Source organism: Chrysemys picta, chromosome 11, assembly GCF_011386835.1.
Source record: "Chrysemys picta bellii isolate R12L10 chromosome 11, ASM1138683v2, whole genome shotgun sequence".
In the NCBI taxonomy this organism is placed as follows: Eukaryota; Metazoa; Chordata; order Testudines; family Emydidae; genus Chrysemys; species Chrysemys picta.
The window spans coordinates 13,640,518-13,656,753 of NC_088801.1; the positions used below are offsets into that span (position 1 = coordinate 13,640,518).

The 16,236-nt window shown below is 40.1% G+C and overlaps 1 protein-coding gene across 1 annotated transcript in view; it reads right to left on the bottom strand.

Moving 5' to 3' along the window:
- Positions 1–422: 422 nt before the first annotated feature.
- The window catches only part of ESYT3 (extended synaptotagmin 3), a 57,778-nt gene continuing 41,964 nt past the window's right edge, over positions 423–16,236 (bottom strand). The window contains exons 12-23 of the mRNA XM_005279906.4: positions 15,571–15,660; positions 14,023–14,085; positions 13,867–13,935; positions 11,542–11,607; positions 9,688–9,774; positions 9,077–9,226; positions 7,231–7,649; positions 5,795–5,893; positions 5,025–5,156; positions 3,248–3,353; positions 2,617–2,666; positions 423–1,276 (exon numbers count right to left, since the gene is read on the bottom strand). Of these exons, the coding sequence (XP_005279963.2) occupies positions 1,240–1,276; positions 2,617–2,666; positions 3,248–3,353; positions 5,025–5,156; positions 5,795–5,893; positions 7,231–7,649; positions 9,077–9,226; positions 9,688–9,774; positions 11,542–11,607; positions 13,867–13,935; positions 14,023–14,085; positions 15,571–15,660 (1,368 nt within the window). The 3' untranslated portion in view covers positions 423–1,239. The remainder of the gene's footprint in view (positions 1,277–2,616; positions 2,667–3,247; positions 3,354–5,024; positions 5,157–5,794; positions 5,894–7,230; positions 7,650–9,076; positions 9,227–9,687; positions 9,775–11,541; positions 11,608–13,866; positions 13,936–14,022; positions 14,086–15,570; positions 15,661–16,236) is intronic.

Sequence of the window (16,236 nt, forward strand, 5' to 3'; positions counted from 1 at the left end):
AAAAACCTGCAGCAATAGTTTTATATGCAGTAAAGCCCTTAACTTCTACTCAAAAGTAGAACTAACCCCATCACTTAAATCACAGTATTTTCTGCAGTATTAGAAGATCCTGTTCTTGCTATATGAATTAGTGATCCATTTATCTGATGCTTACCCACTATTGGACTCGTGGCTGGCTGCTATAAAGGCTTTTTGGGATATTGACCGTCATGGTTCTGGGGAGCAGGAGTTAACACAGTCTGGCTGAATCACAGAATGTCCAAGTTGGGAAATATCTTACAGCTAAAAACAGATATTTGAAACTTACTAGCTTTCAAATGCAGAGTGGAAACCCTGTGCTGGTCTTTTGAGCCAGCTGTGCTACTGAGAGCTAGACCTTGGCTCAGGTTGCATTTGTCTCATGAGCAAGATTAAAACCATCATTTTTAAACAATTTATTGTACATTTTGAAACTTTAAAAATATACTGAATTTGTGGAAGTATTTTGGTACATACTTGACCCATGTTTAAATAAAAACCTGTTAAAGATAACTACAGTTTTATAAGTAGACTGTGCATTATTAGCAAGGTTCACAAGACAGAGTTAAGTACAGTAATAAAATTTTCAACATCAGATTAAAACCCTGTTAATAATTTGGAACACAGTTATTCACCCTGCTTTGGTGGCTCATTACATATATACACCTTTCCAGATAGCACCTATACATCGGCTTTATAAAAAGCTCCTGGACAGTTGAATAGTATCACAATAGTATCTAGACTTGTATATCAATTGTAATAACTTTTTTTTGGAAGCACTATCATCTTGTAATGGAGTGTTTTGAAAGTCTATTCTGCACCTGCCATAGTTTAATGCATTCTGTTAACAAGATACTGGCAGCTTGGAGAAGTGAAGTCTATCTTACAAAAAAGTCAGACCTGCTGTATTCTTGTTTAAATGAACAATCAAATATGGAAACCAAAGTTTCTTTGAAGATATGCCTTGTAGGACTAATCCACAAACAAATGCTTGAGTACCTAATAATACATTTAGAGCCAGTCTAAATCTGAAGATTTAAATTCTTACCTTTTCTAAAACGATAGCCAGTCATTGAAAAAGGTAAACTATAAACATTTCACCTCACAACTTGCTTTGTGTATAATATTCTGAAGTTTTAAAATAGATTAGTTACAGAATATACATATATACATTAATAAAGAGTAAATAGTTATTGCATAAAAGGCACATGATATAGGCCATCATCTTCTGCGCCGTCTCTTTGCCGTCAGCTCATACCTGCAAGAGACATAATTTGCTGTCTTTAAAAACTATATTTGAAAGAAGCACCTATAAGAAAACAAGTTTTAACAAGTGCCCTTTAGGAGTTTGATTCGTTTTGTGTGTGAGATCTTTTATTGGACCAACTTCTGTTGGTGAAAGAGACAAGCTTTTGAGTTCAGCTTCATGTTTTTCAAGCTCTTCTCTTAGTGCAGGGGTAGGCAACCTAGGGCACATGTGCCGAAGGTAGCATGTGAGCTGATTTTTTTTTTTTTTTTTTTTTTTTAAAACACCCTTATTTACTTTACATACAACAATAGTTTAGTTATATTCTAGATTTATAGAAAGAGACCTTCTAAAAATGTTAATGTATTACTGGCACGCAAAACCTTAAATTAGAGTGAATAAATGAAGACTTAGCACACCACTTCTGAAAGGTTGCCAACCCCTGTCTTAGTGTAACATTCATTTCTGTGGGCGTGGGAAAGAGCTACACAGCTCTTCATGCGTTTGAAGCTCTTCTTTGTGTAACATGCATGGAATGGGGGTGCAGGTGGGGGAGGAGAAAAGAGCTGAAGCCATTAGTTCCAGCACTCATTACAAACTTTAAAACAGTGTAAACTTGCAATGGGGAAAATTGGCAATTAAAATAATTTAGAAACTAGGTTGAGGCCTTTTTAACCTGTCTGAACCTTAACTAAAAGTTTGTAACCAAAACATTATAGGTGCATGTCTGGTGGCTAGACATCTCAAGCTGCATGTGCAGTTTTTCAGTTTGAAATCAGGTAATCTTAAATTTGGAGCAGGTACTTCTATTAAGTATCTAATATTGTAGTGTTTTCTTGTTGCTACTGTAGCCTCAACCATGATCACTAAAGTTTTCAAATGTGAAACTAGACAGGCATGATCTTGAACATATTAATGTTTAATAATTCCTATATAGTAATACTGTTTGAAATTTATCAGAAAATCAGTAGTGCTGATTAAAACATTTATCTCCAACTTATGAAAAATCAAGTGCCTTGTAGTAAATACCCCGTTAATGTGCTACTTTTGTTTTGCCCCAGAGTTTAATGCAACTATTCCACATTAATCTACAAAATATTCTTAGTTTATTAATCCTCTCAAATACATTTCAAGCAGTAGGTCTTGTACTAATAAACAAGTTAACCATTTAAATTTGGTTCTGTAGCCAACCTAATTCTAGTTAGTTTTACATTTGCAATTGATAATGGACTATTCACTCAAATTACAAAACATATGGCCCATAATTTAAGATAAAAGTAGCACATTTGTAATCAAGATGTTTCACTTAAGAGGCAGTGGTTAGCGAGCTTTGAAGCTATAAAGAAACTTACCATTGAGAAAAGCCTTTGATTAAATCTTCCTTTGACAGGTCAATCAGCACCTTTAAAAAAAAATGTATAGCCAACATATACATTTAAACTTTGCTAACAGATCTGTAAATGTAAACTGTTAGCGTCTCCTCCCGTCAGAATTCTAGAGCTATAGCTCCAGTTCCAAAGAGCTGAGCTTTAAACATTACCACCCTCAGCACTGAGCACAGCTGCTCAGGAATTTTCCATCAGACTGACTGATGGGAAATTTTTAGTTTTGCCAGTGAATTTTCTGTCAGAAAATTATTCCCATGCCTCAGCAGCCCAGCAGGCAAGTTGCAGGAGAGCCCTGGTTCCTTGGCAGCCACGGAGCATGTTTTTCTCTTTAGTAAACTAAATAGTGCAGAATTCCAGTTCCACAAAAAGATTCCCAAAAATGGTTTCCTGGCCAATAGCTGGAACTATAATTTAATGGCAGAAAGCTTTATCACCTGTGATACTGAGGGCCAGAAAACAGTTTAAGTGTAAGTCTTATACAAAAGTTAGAGTATGAACAGATGTCCAGTCAGCTTCCATGGTAAAGACATTTTTTAGAATAAATGTTTAATATTGAATAGTACTTTAATTTAAAAAAAAAACAAAAAAAACTTACTTTTCCCAATTCCCTTCTCTCACGTGAAATAAACGGCTTGCTATTTTTCACTGCAACGTCTAGTGTTCTTTTCTTAACTTCTTCCAAAGCTTCAAAAAATTCAAATCTAAAAAGAGTTTTCAAAAAGTGCATGCTAATAAAGAGACCAGAATCAATGAAGTTGAACAGTACTAATAAAAACCAAAAGCTAGACACAAGTGTCAGTGGTCAGAACAAACTAGTATTGTAGAGAGTCAGCATGGCTGTGCTTTACAGGATAAGGTGTACTGTGCAAACCCAGGTTGAGAACTTCACTATCCATTTGAATACAAACCTTGACAACATTAGTGTCCAAAACAGGAGTTTTATATTTGATCAGAGCAACTTGCACCAGTTTTGAAGGCTCAGACTCTACTTGTTCAGTGGAGACTAGATCCCTACTTGTCTTTGGTAGTAGCATTTCCATAGTTAATACTATTAGTTGTTGCACACAAATCCCTTCTAGATCAATGACAATACATCATCTGAGGATTGATTAGCACTTTCCACCACATCAAGAGAACATGGGCAATACAGAAGACGCGTGTTTGGGATGAACTGCTATTTATGACCATCTTCTCCCATATGCAGAATTCGAATGTCTACAGGACAAAATCTATCATCTAATGGAAGCAGCTCACAATCAAACCCTCACATGTGGGGGAGAGGGGGAGACGTTCCTGAAATAAACTAACCCTGTGTCACATTAAGGCAAGACAAAAGAAGTAGGGTAAGAGATCTTAGTCATGATTCTGGCACATGCTATGCTAATCATCCAAACTGAAGACAAAATTAGGTCTATGAGGTGCTGTGTAGGGAAGAGAGAGTTTCAGCATGGCTAAAGTTTTTCCAAAAGTCAGGTTTGTAAGGTGGAGTGTTTTGGAGGTGAACTGCATTACAAATAGTACAGCACTTGTGAGATACTGGAAAGAGGGATGGGGGAGAAGAGGAAGTGGTCCCAACAGCAGTGGTGAGGCAAATACACAGCAGTCAGTCATCCAGGGAATAAGAAACAACAATTCCACAGTTTTAAGAAGTCAGGGGTTAAGATTTTTCAATAGTTATTGATTTTGCAGGGCCCACCTTGAGACAAAGTCTCTCTCCATTTCCAGAAAGTGCTGAACACCTCTGAAGTGTCAAGTGGGGCTCCAAAAACTGAGGCACCCAAAGTCACTTTTTCAAAAATGTTGGCTGAACAGTTGAGTAGCAGGTTTTACTTATTTGTATTGAGGTTTTAAGCACTAGTGTGTGTGGCCCTATACAAACAGACAGAAAATATGGTTTACAACCTAAACTAGATCATGTAATTTAGACATAACAAACCAACTGGCCCAGTCTCAAAAAGGTGACTTCTTAAAGTCTTTGTGGAAGCATGAAAGGAATCAGTGGGCTTCAAAGGAGGGGTTTGGTACACCAAAAGGAAAGACTAACAGGCAAGCCAGTTACATGCAAGAAGAGGGGATACAACAGGAACAAGTCACATTAAGAGACGAGCAGCAGCATTTATTGAACTTTGGAAAGGCAGGAGAGAGGGATGTCCCTAGAAATACAGGGAAGACTGGTGTTTGGTACTGCCCAAGTACCTTAATTACTGGTGAATTCCAGGCCCTAACAGTAAGTTTTGTAGAAAAGCTGAAAGGACTATATGGTGCAAAGACTTAATGTATGACAGATGCATTCAGCTATGCAAACTATTTCATTAGGTAGAGCGAGTGCCTGTTAATAGTTCAGCAGTAATTATATGAAGTTTCCTACTTACTTCTCATCATAATGGGGGTTCAGTGTTTTTTTCTTAACAGTAGTCTTCTTTCTGCTTGCCCATCTTTTATCTGGAAGCAGGTAGACACGAACATATGGATCTACTCCACGATTAGAAGCTGGCATCAAGTTTCTTTTAAAAGAACATAAGTCTGTGTTGATACGATAGGGAGCCTCTTTACTATGTACATTCTGAACTAAAAGTCAGGCCAAACTTAGGCTAGAGGATAAAAAAGTAATAGCCTTGGTGGCTGGTTTGTAAGCAAGGAATGATTTTAGGTGTTTCAAATTCAATTATATAAAATTTTCCAGACTCATTGAGTTGAGTGGAAACTGCTGGACACTGCTTTTGAGAAATGAGGCCACCTGAGTAGGGATGTAGTAATCTAACTGTAGGTATCTATTGAAAAGTCAAGGCCAATACCCCTTGTGTTCCAGGGCATTCCCCCACCATTAGTGTTAGTAAAAGTTACTGTATGGGCAGATTATTGCATAATTAACAAATCCTAAAGTGGACATTTTCCACTGAACCTGCTGTACCAGCCCCTATCAGAGACAGAATACCAAGTTGATGAAATGTGGCGATTTCTGTGCCTAAGCAAAGTTGCACAGTTTGAGTCAGCAAATGTTTCCTACAGCAATGTTAGCACTGTTGTGTTGTGTACACTGCATATGAGAGAGACATTGAAATGAAGTATTAATAGTCACAAGAAACGCTATGTTCTCATTTAGATTCTAGGTAAATACAAAACAACAGTACGTCAGTGTTACCTGCAACTATTTACCATCACAATGAGACTCCGTCGCAAAGAGGCATATCGCACAGTGAGCTGGATCTCTCCCAGGAGCACCGCAGTTAGATTAGTTCCACTGTAAGACAGTTACATGTTCAGGATTTTCAACTATTTAGCATCCGGATGCACACACAAGATCAGTACACAAGGTGTGTGCTATGAGATGCAGGGGTTGAGGTTCATTTTCAGTTGAACAAGTCACAACAATGGGGAAAAACTACATTAAAAATGCATTGAAATCCAACGTATCATTAAATCAGTCACTCACCAAAACATATTCTACATCTCACCTTGAAAAATGTAAACCCAGTTTTCCAAGCACAGCACTTACCTGTTCCTGGTATCCTCCATTTGTTCCTGTAGAATACGAGCGATCTACAAGGCCTCTACCAGAAATGCTCATTTTAATGCCAAGAATGGTCATGGTGTTTATTATATTGGTATCTGCTCTTGGTATTAGTGTAGCATAGGGACGACGGCACATGCTTCCATAATATAAATATCTGATTATTATAAGTGCTCTTTAATAAGTACAGTACAACATGTGTGTAATCCTCTGCTTAGTGAATTTGTTTGGGGGCCCTGTCTCCGTACATCACCTGGAATGTTATTAAAAAGATTCATAAATTCCTATTTTAAAATTAAGTTGACTTCCACTATATGGAAGTATTGACTTTACAAGGTTAAAACTAACAGCTGAAATTGGTTTGATGCCTCTACTTGATTGACAGAAACTTCTGTGCTTCTTTCAGCTCACAAAGTGGCTAAAATTTCTCAAAAGAGAAATAATTATACAAAGCCAGATGCACGGGGCTCCCACTGACTCCTATGGGACAGGCCCTACCTGATGGCAGTACTGGCTCACATACACTTTTCTGGCCTCCTAATGAGACTATCCGTGCACCGATTGTGGAAACTGTTCAAAGTTATTCCATTTTCAAAAGTGGCTGGGAAAATGTCAGCCAAACCTACTTGATCTTTAGTCTGGTTGCATCACTTTGCAAAGGTTTCACTTTAATGTGTATTACACATGGAGTTCTACCCTTACCTTTAATCCCAAATATGCTTATTGTACCTGAGTCAAGTGTATTTTTCAATGATGGGATGTGGGACTTACTACGTGAACCCCGTGGAGTGCCTTAAATGCATAAAGCTAAATTCAGCCTTCACATAAGGAGATGCAATTCCCTTGAAAACAAAGGCAAAAAGAGCTGCATCTGCTTACACAGATCTGAATTTGACTGAAGTTTACTTGCTCCTGACTGAAATGTTTATGCGAGTTCCCTGCTAAATCCTTGGATTTCAAGTCAGTGTTGTGGGCTGAGACCTCAAACATTCCTTTGTACATAGTAGAGGCCTGTAAAAAGAAGAGTGTCCAGGTAAAGCAAAATTCAAGCATAAGAAGATACATACTTAAGAAGGTTCGGATTGCTGTGATCTAATTCAAAGCATGAAGAGGCGAGAGAGCCCAATGAAGCAACACTGGGGGCAGCGTGGTGTTCCAGGGGTCTTGTGGGTAGAGTCACCAATGGTTGGGATTCCAGATTGTGTGCCCCTGCTGGTGCATTAAGATCAGCGATAGTCTCATTTACTGCAGGGCCTTCTGGGTTCTCAGATCCAGCAAGATCTGCACTGCTCTCCTTCTTAGCTTCTTTGGATTCAGGCACTCCAGAGTCTTTGCTCACGTGGGGCATTTTGGAGGGTTCTGCTTTTGATGGTAGGGGATTTTTGCATTGGTTTCCATCCTTCTCTGCTGCAGGTACAGGAACTTGCTTCAAGGCATTAACACCAGTATAGGTGCTTTGTGGATCAGGTTCCTTGATGCACAAGACCTAAAACCAAGCGATATAGAAAATCAGCTAGTGATTAATGCCGATATTAAAGTGCATGCTCATTCTGAAGAGCACAGTACTGATTTCCTGTTAGATTATCCTAGACCATCCTCCGCCAGCACAGGATTGTGTCTCATAGCACATATTGTATCTAAGAACTCCTAAGTAATGGGGCTTCCACTACTGCCCTTAGGACACTTGCCAAACTCTAGGAAGTTGTTCTCATTAGATTACACTCCCCACCACCATCCCTTCTCTCCCTAAGCAAATAAAGGGATGATTTTGTACTAAAGGTGCTGAACTGGAACTAAAACTGGGTTCTAATCCCAGCTCTGCTATACAGAGACTCCCTATACATGAGACATTGGAATAGTCAATGTTTGTGTGACTCTGTTCCCCCATCTGGAAAATGGGAATCTACTTCCTATCTTCTCTATTGAAATTGGAAGCTCTCTGGGGTAGGGACTAATCGCTTGCTGTGCATACATGTACCTACCTAGCATTATAGCACCCTGATTCCTGCTGGTCACCTTTCCTAACAAAAGTTAAGAAAAAATGTTCAAAACACCATGGCCAATATTGGGGCAGGGAGAGGAAGTGTTTAGGGTAGGTTACCGAATGCAAATTCGGGCCTTTATATATAAAAAAAAGTGGCCTAAACTGCCCCTGAGGCTCCTGGGTGTTCAGCACTTTTGAAATCAGGTCACTTATTTAGGTGTTAAATATTTATTTTAGCAGCCTAACTGTAGGTTGTTTTTTTAAAAGAAATATCAAAATTCTTGACTTTTACCAAATTTTCCCGGGGGTGGTGGTGGTGGGGAAAATGGTGAGAAGAGGACAACAAATGAGATGAACACACACCCGCACACACACACACTAACTGGGATGAAATGCAGCATACCAAATTTCAGAGGGACCAGTTTCTTTTAGGGGAGGTAAGGGGGAGAAATCAGGCTTAAGATTGAAGCTAGCTTCAATCTTAACTATATGGCAGCTACCACTGCTACACCCTAGTCTTGCAGCTAAATGATAAAATAAGCAGTGTGTATATTTAAGAAAACACTTGGCAACAGTTTGCTAAAATAAAAAAATCCTATTCTATTGGGTAGGTCACATACAGTACATGGGTTGAATCTGCAAACAAATACAAGGACTACGTCAATGACTGTTAGTTAGGAAACACAATCAGTTTAGTTTGGGTGTTATCCTTCAGGACAGATTCATGTAGTTTGTTGAGTTGCAGTTAAATCTGAGCATATAATTTCATAACTGCTAGCAGTTATGTCGCATTTGTTGGGATGTACAGATTTTAAAAATGTATCTAGACAGGCCATGAAGTAGAGATTTATAGGTTTATTTCAGTGACATTCAGGCTTCTTCTGGGGAATCAGAGTAAAAAGAAAGTATATGAAAGAGGAACAACATACCCGCAACACAAGTTTCATCTTAATAAAACTGTCTAAACCAGAATGATCCAGCTGAAATTTCTGCTCAAGAGTCATCTCAGAATCCTTTAGCAAGTGGGAGAGAGAGACAACCAAGGTTCCCAGGGCATTCTCCCGATCCTTATCTTTTATCTGGAAAGAGGAGGTTTTTATTAGAAGGCAAGGTGTTATGTATTACGTATACAGCAAACTAGACGTTTGGAATAACTTAACAGACCAAAACGTGGAAAGAAGGCGTTTGTCTATTGTAGGGCCTACTATTGAATATGGATGGATTCAGACAGGGCATGCCAACATTCCAGAAAGCACAACCAGTTGATGTATTTTAAGGGCAAATCCCACACATCTCTCTGTGACTGGGGAGACCCCCATAGCAGTAGAACTGGCACAGATTTCTGCAGGGGCTGGAGAATTCATCAGTCCTTCAGTCCTTCTCCCCCTAAAAGGGAGCACACAAGTCCAAAGACTGTTCCAGCTCAAAACACAAATCCCAGCAGGCATGTAGAGGAGTGAAGCTGCATCGCATCCACTGTAAATAGGCATCAGACAGACTATAAATTCAGAGAAGGCAAAGGAACAACACTCGTTTTCACCTCCAAATGAAGCGACTGGGACTGTGCACTGTGGACGAAGAACGTGAAAGCCTGGCCCCACACAGGATCTTTACTGAAGTTGCAGGTCTGTAGAAAGAGAAGAGGATTGTGGTATTTTAGCTTTTTGTTCTTGTCCAAGTGTTTGTTAGGACTTTATATATAGACATAAGACAATGATGTGGCATTGGAAATCCCTCTATTGTGGTAGTTTTATCCAAATGATGCTACATCCAAGCCATAAAGACAGTGGAATTCCCAGGGCAGACAAGTGCACAGAAACACGGTCTCCGGCTGGCAAAGCCAGAACAAGTTCTGCAGAACGTGCGAGTGCCAAGACAGGTCAGTCGGGTTATAATCTGCTCTGACTAGTGTTCCCATAACCTACGACATCAGGATTCTTCTCTGCCTTTCAAAATAAGAAGCAAAAACTAGTTGCTTCCAAATGGAACCTCCCAGATACAGGAAGTGGCTTCCAGTCACCAGCACTGAATTCCACTGGGTACAGCAGGTAGAAGTGAAGGATACAGAGGCTGAAGCAGAGATTCTCAAGCTGGATGTTGCAGGTTCTCTAACCCCTTGTGTGTGACTACTTCAGAAGCAGAGAGAGCTGGGAATGTCAGTAGGGCCTTTGCTGAGGCTGCTCCATAAAACGGACTGCCTCTGCTGACCCCAAGAGCACTGCCAGAAGGGCCCACTGGCTGGGAATGGGGGAGAGGAGCACCAAGGACCTCCAAGAAGGGAGAATTGGTTTGGGGGAGAGGGGAGGAAGACGTCTAAAGCGAGAACCTGGGAAGTGGCTGCAGGCATCTGAAGGGGCAAGGATTAAGGTAAAACCAAATTTCATTGGGAGGGGGGGAAGGGCGTGTGGCTGGAACTGACGTAACGGGAGAATATTTGAGTTTCAGTGCAGGCAAATTGAGCTTGTGTGCATGGGGAATAGGATTCACTCCAATTTGTCGGGAGGCGAGAGAAATGTATTTGTGATAAAAATGACTGCAGGGCAGTAAGTCGAATGGAGTTAATAGGAGGGAAGGACTGATTTGAGCAGATATTTATTATGTTGGTCAGGGTGAGAACTGAGGAGAAGAAACTCATTGCAAGTGGATTTTTATTGTAAAGAGGAAAACAATCCAGGAGGGGAGTGGGAAGAGATTCATTTTCATTTGGCTGAGGGTGAAGGAAAGAGACTGTGATGGGAATTGGTTTCAAATATAATAGGGAGGAGAATTTATTCTGATGACGGGGCAGATACCAGCCTGACACCAGTGGGAAGAGATATGATCCATGCGATGACCACACTATATCGACATGAGCCACACGATGAAAAAATTTGGTAAGCCACTGTGTTCTGGTAACACGCTTGTATTGGCCCATGTGACCTGTTAATCACCACATAAAATGTGTCTGTACAGCAGACGCTAAAAAAATAAATTGCTACCTCTAAATTCAAGCTTTACTTGAAATACAAACCAAAAGCCATGCTTAAAGTAGTGCAGTCCTTCCATATGCAATCTATATTTGGGGAGGGATAGGTTTGAGCATTGGCCTGCTAAACCCAGGGTTGTGAGTTCAATCCTTGAGGGGGCCACTTAGGGATCTGGGGCAAAAATCAGTACTTGGTCCTGCTAGTGAAGGCAGGGGGCTGGACTCGATGACCTTTCGGGTCCCTTCCAGTTCTAGGAGATGATCATATATGGGGATCTACTTATTATTTATATGCCATACAGCTGTGTTCATGTCTATAACTCTGCTGGGTCACTTTCACTAGTAACTTTTTTAAGTCAGCTAAGCATCAAAACTAGCTTCATGTAAAATGTCCTGTTTTAAGACAAATGGAAGGATTCAACAGCTCACCTTGCTTTTCTGAGTTTTGTTACCCACTGTGAGCTGGACGTAGGAGGAAGGGTCCCGGTCCATCTTCTGTTTCCCATTTTTTTTAAAAGAAGGGGAGGAGACAGTTATTAGTTATTTTCAGCCAGCCATACAAAGCCATTTCTACTCTAGCTAATCTGCAATATTTAGCTGGGGGAAAAAAGCAACCCTCACTTTAAACTCTCAGGCTGAGATTTGGGGAACCTAGTTCCATTAAAATTAATAGGAATTAAGCAGCCAGATCTCCTAAATCCCACTCTAAATATTTAATGGAAATTTCATCCATTCTTACCCCCCCCCCAAAAAAAAAAATAAAAACCACCATCCTTACACAATAAGAGAATCCAACCATTGGACTAATTCCTACCCTCATATCCACTGCTGTAAGGCTTTCTACTCTTAAGGTGTCCCTTCAGTTCAACCTCTGTCAACTTCAATCTTTCCAAAATGGGCTAAAGAGGATGGTTACCAACTAGTAGCCTGGCCCCCTACTTGCACCAGACATTGCTCAGGTATTTTTGCACCATCTTATCCAACTTTGTCAGTTCAGCACGAGCTGAGCAACTGTCTGCAGGGGAAAGCAGCATATGCAGCAAGGAATGAAAAATGGTACGAAAGCGTCAGCCAAATCATGTGCTAGTTTGAACATAAAACTAAGTTACATTCTGGACTATTCTTAAATAACTTTTAAGTTTTGGATTTGCATGGCTTGCTGCTACAAACACACCGTATTTTGATCTTCTGCCATCCAAGTTTCAGATTTAAGCCAAACTATTGTGCATTCTGGATATAAATAGGTGGCAGCTATTAATGTAGGTGTTTTTTGGGAAGGAAGACAAGTGGGGAGATTAAAAAAAGATAAACAAAACCAGATAAGATTCTTCCCCTCAGCAAAGATTCCCACATTCATACAGCTACCCACACGATTCACTGAGGCTCAGGCCCTCGCGAGGGGATTTTCCTAGAATCTGGATTCATTGTGCATGCAGCTAGAGTGCCAGCCTTTGAAACCTCATGACAAGATGCACTTTCCCAATGGAGGCTAGTTCCTTCCCAGGATGGATAACACAGCCTCCAGAAAGAGAGGAAAAAACCCACAGGCCCCCATGGGCTAGAGTTTCCCACCCCAAAAGCCTACAATGGTACTCTTAAGGAAACAATGTATCCCTCAAGTCAGTACCCTCTCCCTGATGCTGAGGAACACCCATAGGATCCTGTTTGGACTTCTACTGAAAGACTGTGTAAGATTCCCTCATTTGTCATCGTATAGGTCGGTGTTTCTAAACCTTTTTGGTACCCGGAACCAGCTTGCTGCCTTCCCTGTGTCCACAGACCGGTCGTTGAGAAACTCTGGTATAGGTAATAAACAAGCATAGGAAAAAAGGGATCTACTGCTCACTGTAGAATGACCAAAATAAGATGGGTAAAGATAGATGGGGAAAGGAGAATTGAGTCCTAAGTGTATGACGACAACAAAAATAGCGACCCTGAAGGGAAGCAGGATTGAATCCCACGGGCACAGTAAATGTAGAAATCTTACAGTCTATGTTGTGTAATTCAGCAAACCTAAGGTCAACCAATCAGAAACGGGATTAACTCAAGATTCTGTGGAATGGATGTACAGTTGGTTTGAAAGAAGAGTAAGCGAGTATAGTTGAAGAGATGTGTCCTGGTCGGATTACAGAAAGCCAAGAGAGGTAGGTGCTTTATAGATGCAACATTATACAGGGAATAAGTGCAAGGGGAAAGGAGGAGGTCAATATGGTAGGGTAGCTTTGGAAACTCCTCTAAATACTAAGAGAAAGGGATTGTGCTAGATTCTAAAGGAGACAGAAAGCCAGTGACCATTTCTGAGAAAAAGGAAGATGTCCATTAGCCCATTTTGGAAGGATAGAAGTTTACAGAGATTGAACTGAAAAGACACCTTAAGAGTAGAAAACCTTACAGCAGTGGATATGAGGGTAGGAATTAGTCCAATGGCTGGATTCTCTTATTGTGTAAGGATGGTGGTTTTTATTTTTTGGGGGGTAAGAATATAGGTAAGTATTCTATTGTTTCACATTCCCTCACTTACACAGTGTCAAAATGAAATCACAGAAGAGCAGCAGGCTGTATCCATTGACGGAGCTAATGGAGTTATACCAGGGATGGCTCTGGCCCACTGATATAGAGAACAATGGTTATTCAGACTCCAATTCCTGACATGGTTGAAATGTTTTCCTTTAGTGGACACCAGCCCAACCTGTTAAATATTGTGTAATGCAGCATGTGTTTTTATAGGGTGTTGAGAAAAATATCTGTATTTACCTTGAGGTATTTCTGGTTTTTGAACTTCTTTGCACCATATTCACCATTTGAGTATTCAAAGTGATTTTTCTGTATCAGTGGAGAATATATTTTACAACAGTTAGAGCAGCTTTTTTTAAATGAGAAGTATAGGCTGCTGGTTACTTCTGTACTTACCGGAAGGTTGCAAGCACTGTCCAAATAGACTATTAACAATGCTGTGGCTAGACCATTCTTATCCTGTGAAGATCAAACACAAAAACAAAACTCAGCAGGGACAAAACCACGGAAGAGCACAAATGCATGGGGTACCTACTAAGGCATGAGTTGCTAGACTGAAACAAACAGCTTTTCAACTTGCTCCTAAAACCTGGCATTTAGGGGCATGCAATTCAACGTCTAACTGTTCAAAAAGGATTGAGGTCACACGAGCGGAAATCACAGCATTGTGTGCTCCAATCCTGCTCCCATTCAAATCAGTGTGTGTTTTGTCACTGAAATCAATGGGAGCAAGATGCTTTCACAGACTGTTAGATCTGAACCCCAAAAGCAGAGTGGAGGTGAGGAGAATTATGAATCTGGGTGCACAAATTATGTTCCAGAATATGTTTGTTTCAAGACAAGTGCTGTTCAGGTCAGATGACTATAGACTGATGAAATCAGTGACTAGGGAGAAACTGGATGTGGCCAACAGCCAAACACAACTGGAGTAATTTGTATCACTCATTCATTGCCATGTCATCCAGGTTTAGATTAATGTAAGGACATTATATGGCTCCAGGGCCAGCGAGGTTCTGTTCTCTATGTTTGCACACCTATCAATTTGCAGTCCACGTTATCTAGATGTCTTTCCTCGTCAGATTTGCCATGTGCACATTTAAATACATTAGGCACAAAATATACACATTAGTGAGATAACATGGTCTAGTCAATCCAGTCAGTGGTGATGGAAGTTTTAAGATGTGTAGCATGTCTCTAACTACAATTGTAACACAATTTAAAATGAAGTTGAAAGCTTCAAAGTGACTCAACTTCTCAAAAAACGTAGAGTGAAAGTGTGGCCGATTAGGGTTTAAAGTCTTCAACATCATGACCTCAGTGCTATGCAATGCCTTTACTGGAGAACTGAGCCCCTCATTCAGGGGGGCATGTAAGCATGTGCTTAACTTTATACCTGGGCATGTCTATCACTATTCAAAAAAAAAAGTGTATAATGTCCCATTGACTTCACTGGAACTTAAGCATGTGCTTAAGTGCTTTGGTTGAATTGTGGCAAGGAGGGAACACTTAAAAATGAGAGTGATGCAAACTAGCCCACTGAGAGTACCACTACAGTGTTCTATAGCTACAGCCCCAAACTAGTTTCACTATTGGGAGTTGGTTTATGCTACGTGCAGGGGCTCAGATACGGTGGTGATTTGGGGGTGGTAGAAGGAAGCGGGGAAAAGAGAGATTATTGGGCCACTGCTGTCAAATGCTACTACTTTTTAAAAAAAGGTAAGAAGGGTTGCATCGTTTTCCTTATTTTAAACCTAATCAGGAATTAGATGAGCTCTCCTGATGCAAACAAATTCAGTCTTAGGGAAAGTTCATATCTAAGCTCTGTCAAACAAATATAAGCGCCAGGAGGATTACTTCTGGTTCATAATTGGGTCATATTACTCTGCAAAGGAGCCCATCAGACTGATATATAATGTTGGAATACCTGAAACAAAGAACACTCACCTCATGTAGTTTTTCTTGGTCAGTTACTAATGAAAGCCACTCGAGCTTTAAATGCAAGTGTCCACTTGCAGTCTTACTTAAGGGAAACCACTAAGAGAAGAGAACAAAACAAAACAAAAAAAACCACAGCCTGAGAACAGTTTGCAGAAAAACACATTCTGTGTCGCAATCCTACTGTGAATTATGTACAAGAGCCAATTTAAATTGCACTTTGAGCTTGAATTTTTTTATGCATAAACTGACCTACTTAAGCATATTTAGAAACAAAGACTTGAAACATTAACATATTAAATAAGATACTAATCATCATATGGAACTAACAATACTAATAAGAGTAAGTACTGGAAACTGGGGGCAGCAATCTCTGCATTGTGCTTGATTCCAGAACAAAAGCGTCATACTATAATTTATTGTTTCTTTGCCCAGGAAGAAATTTTTAACTAAGATCTATTTAGAGACTTGTACAAAGACTCAGGACATATGCAACACAAATGCAAAATAGCACTTGAGTTTGTACTGTGCTGGCAGGAGTTGCCAGTTTAAACTGAAAAGCCATTCCTTTGGGTATTTAAAGTTTTATGAGCAACAGTAACCAGCTGTCACTTCTCTTTCCTGTAATAAAATTGTTACAGTAACAAGCTGCAAGTGTGCAGAAACATCACTGAA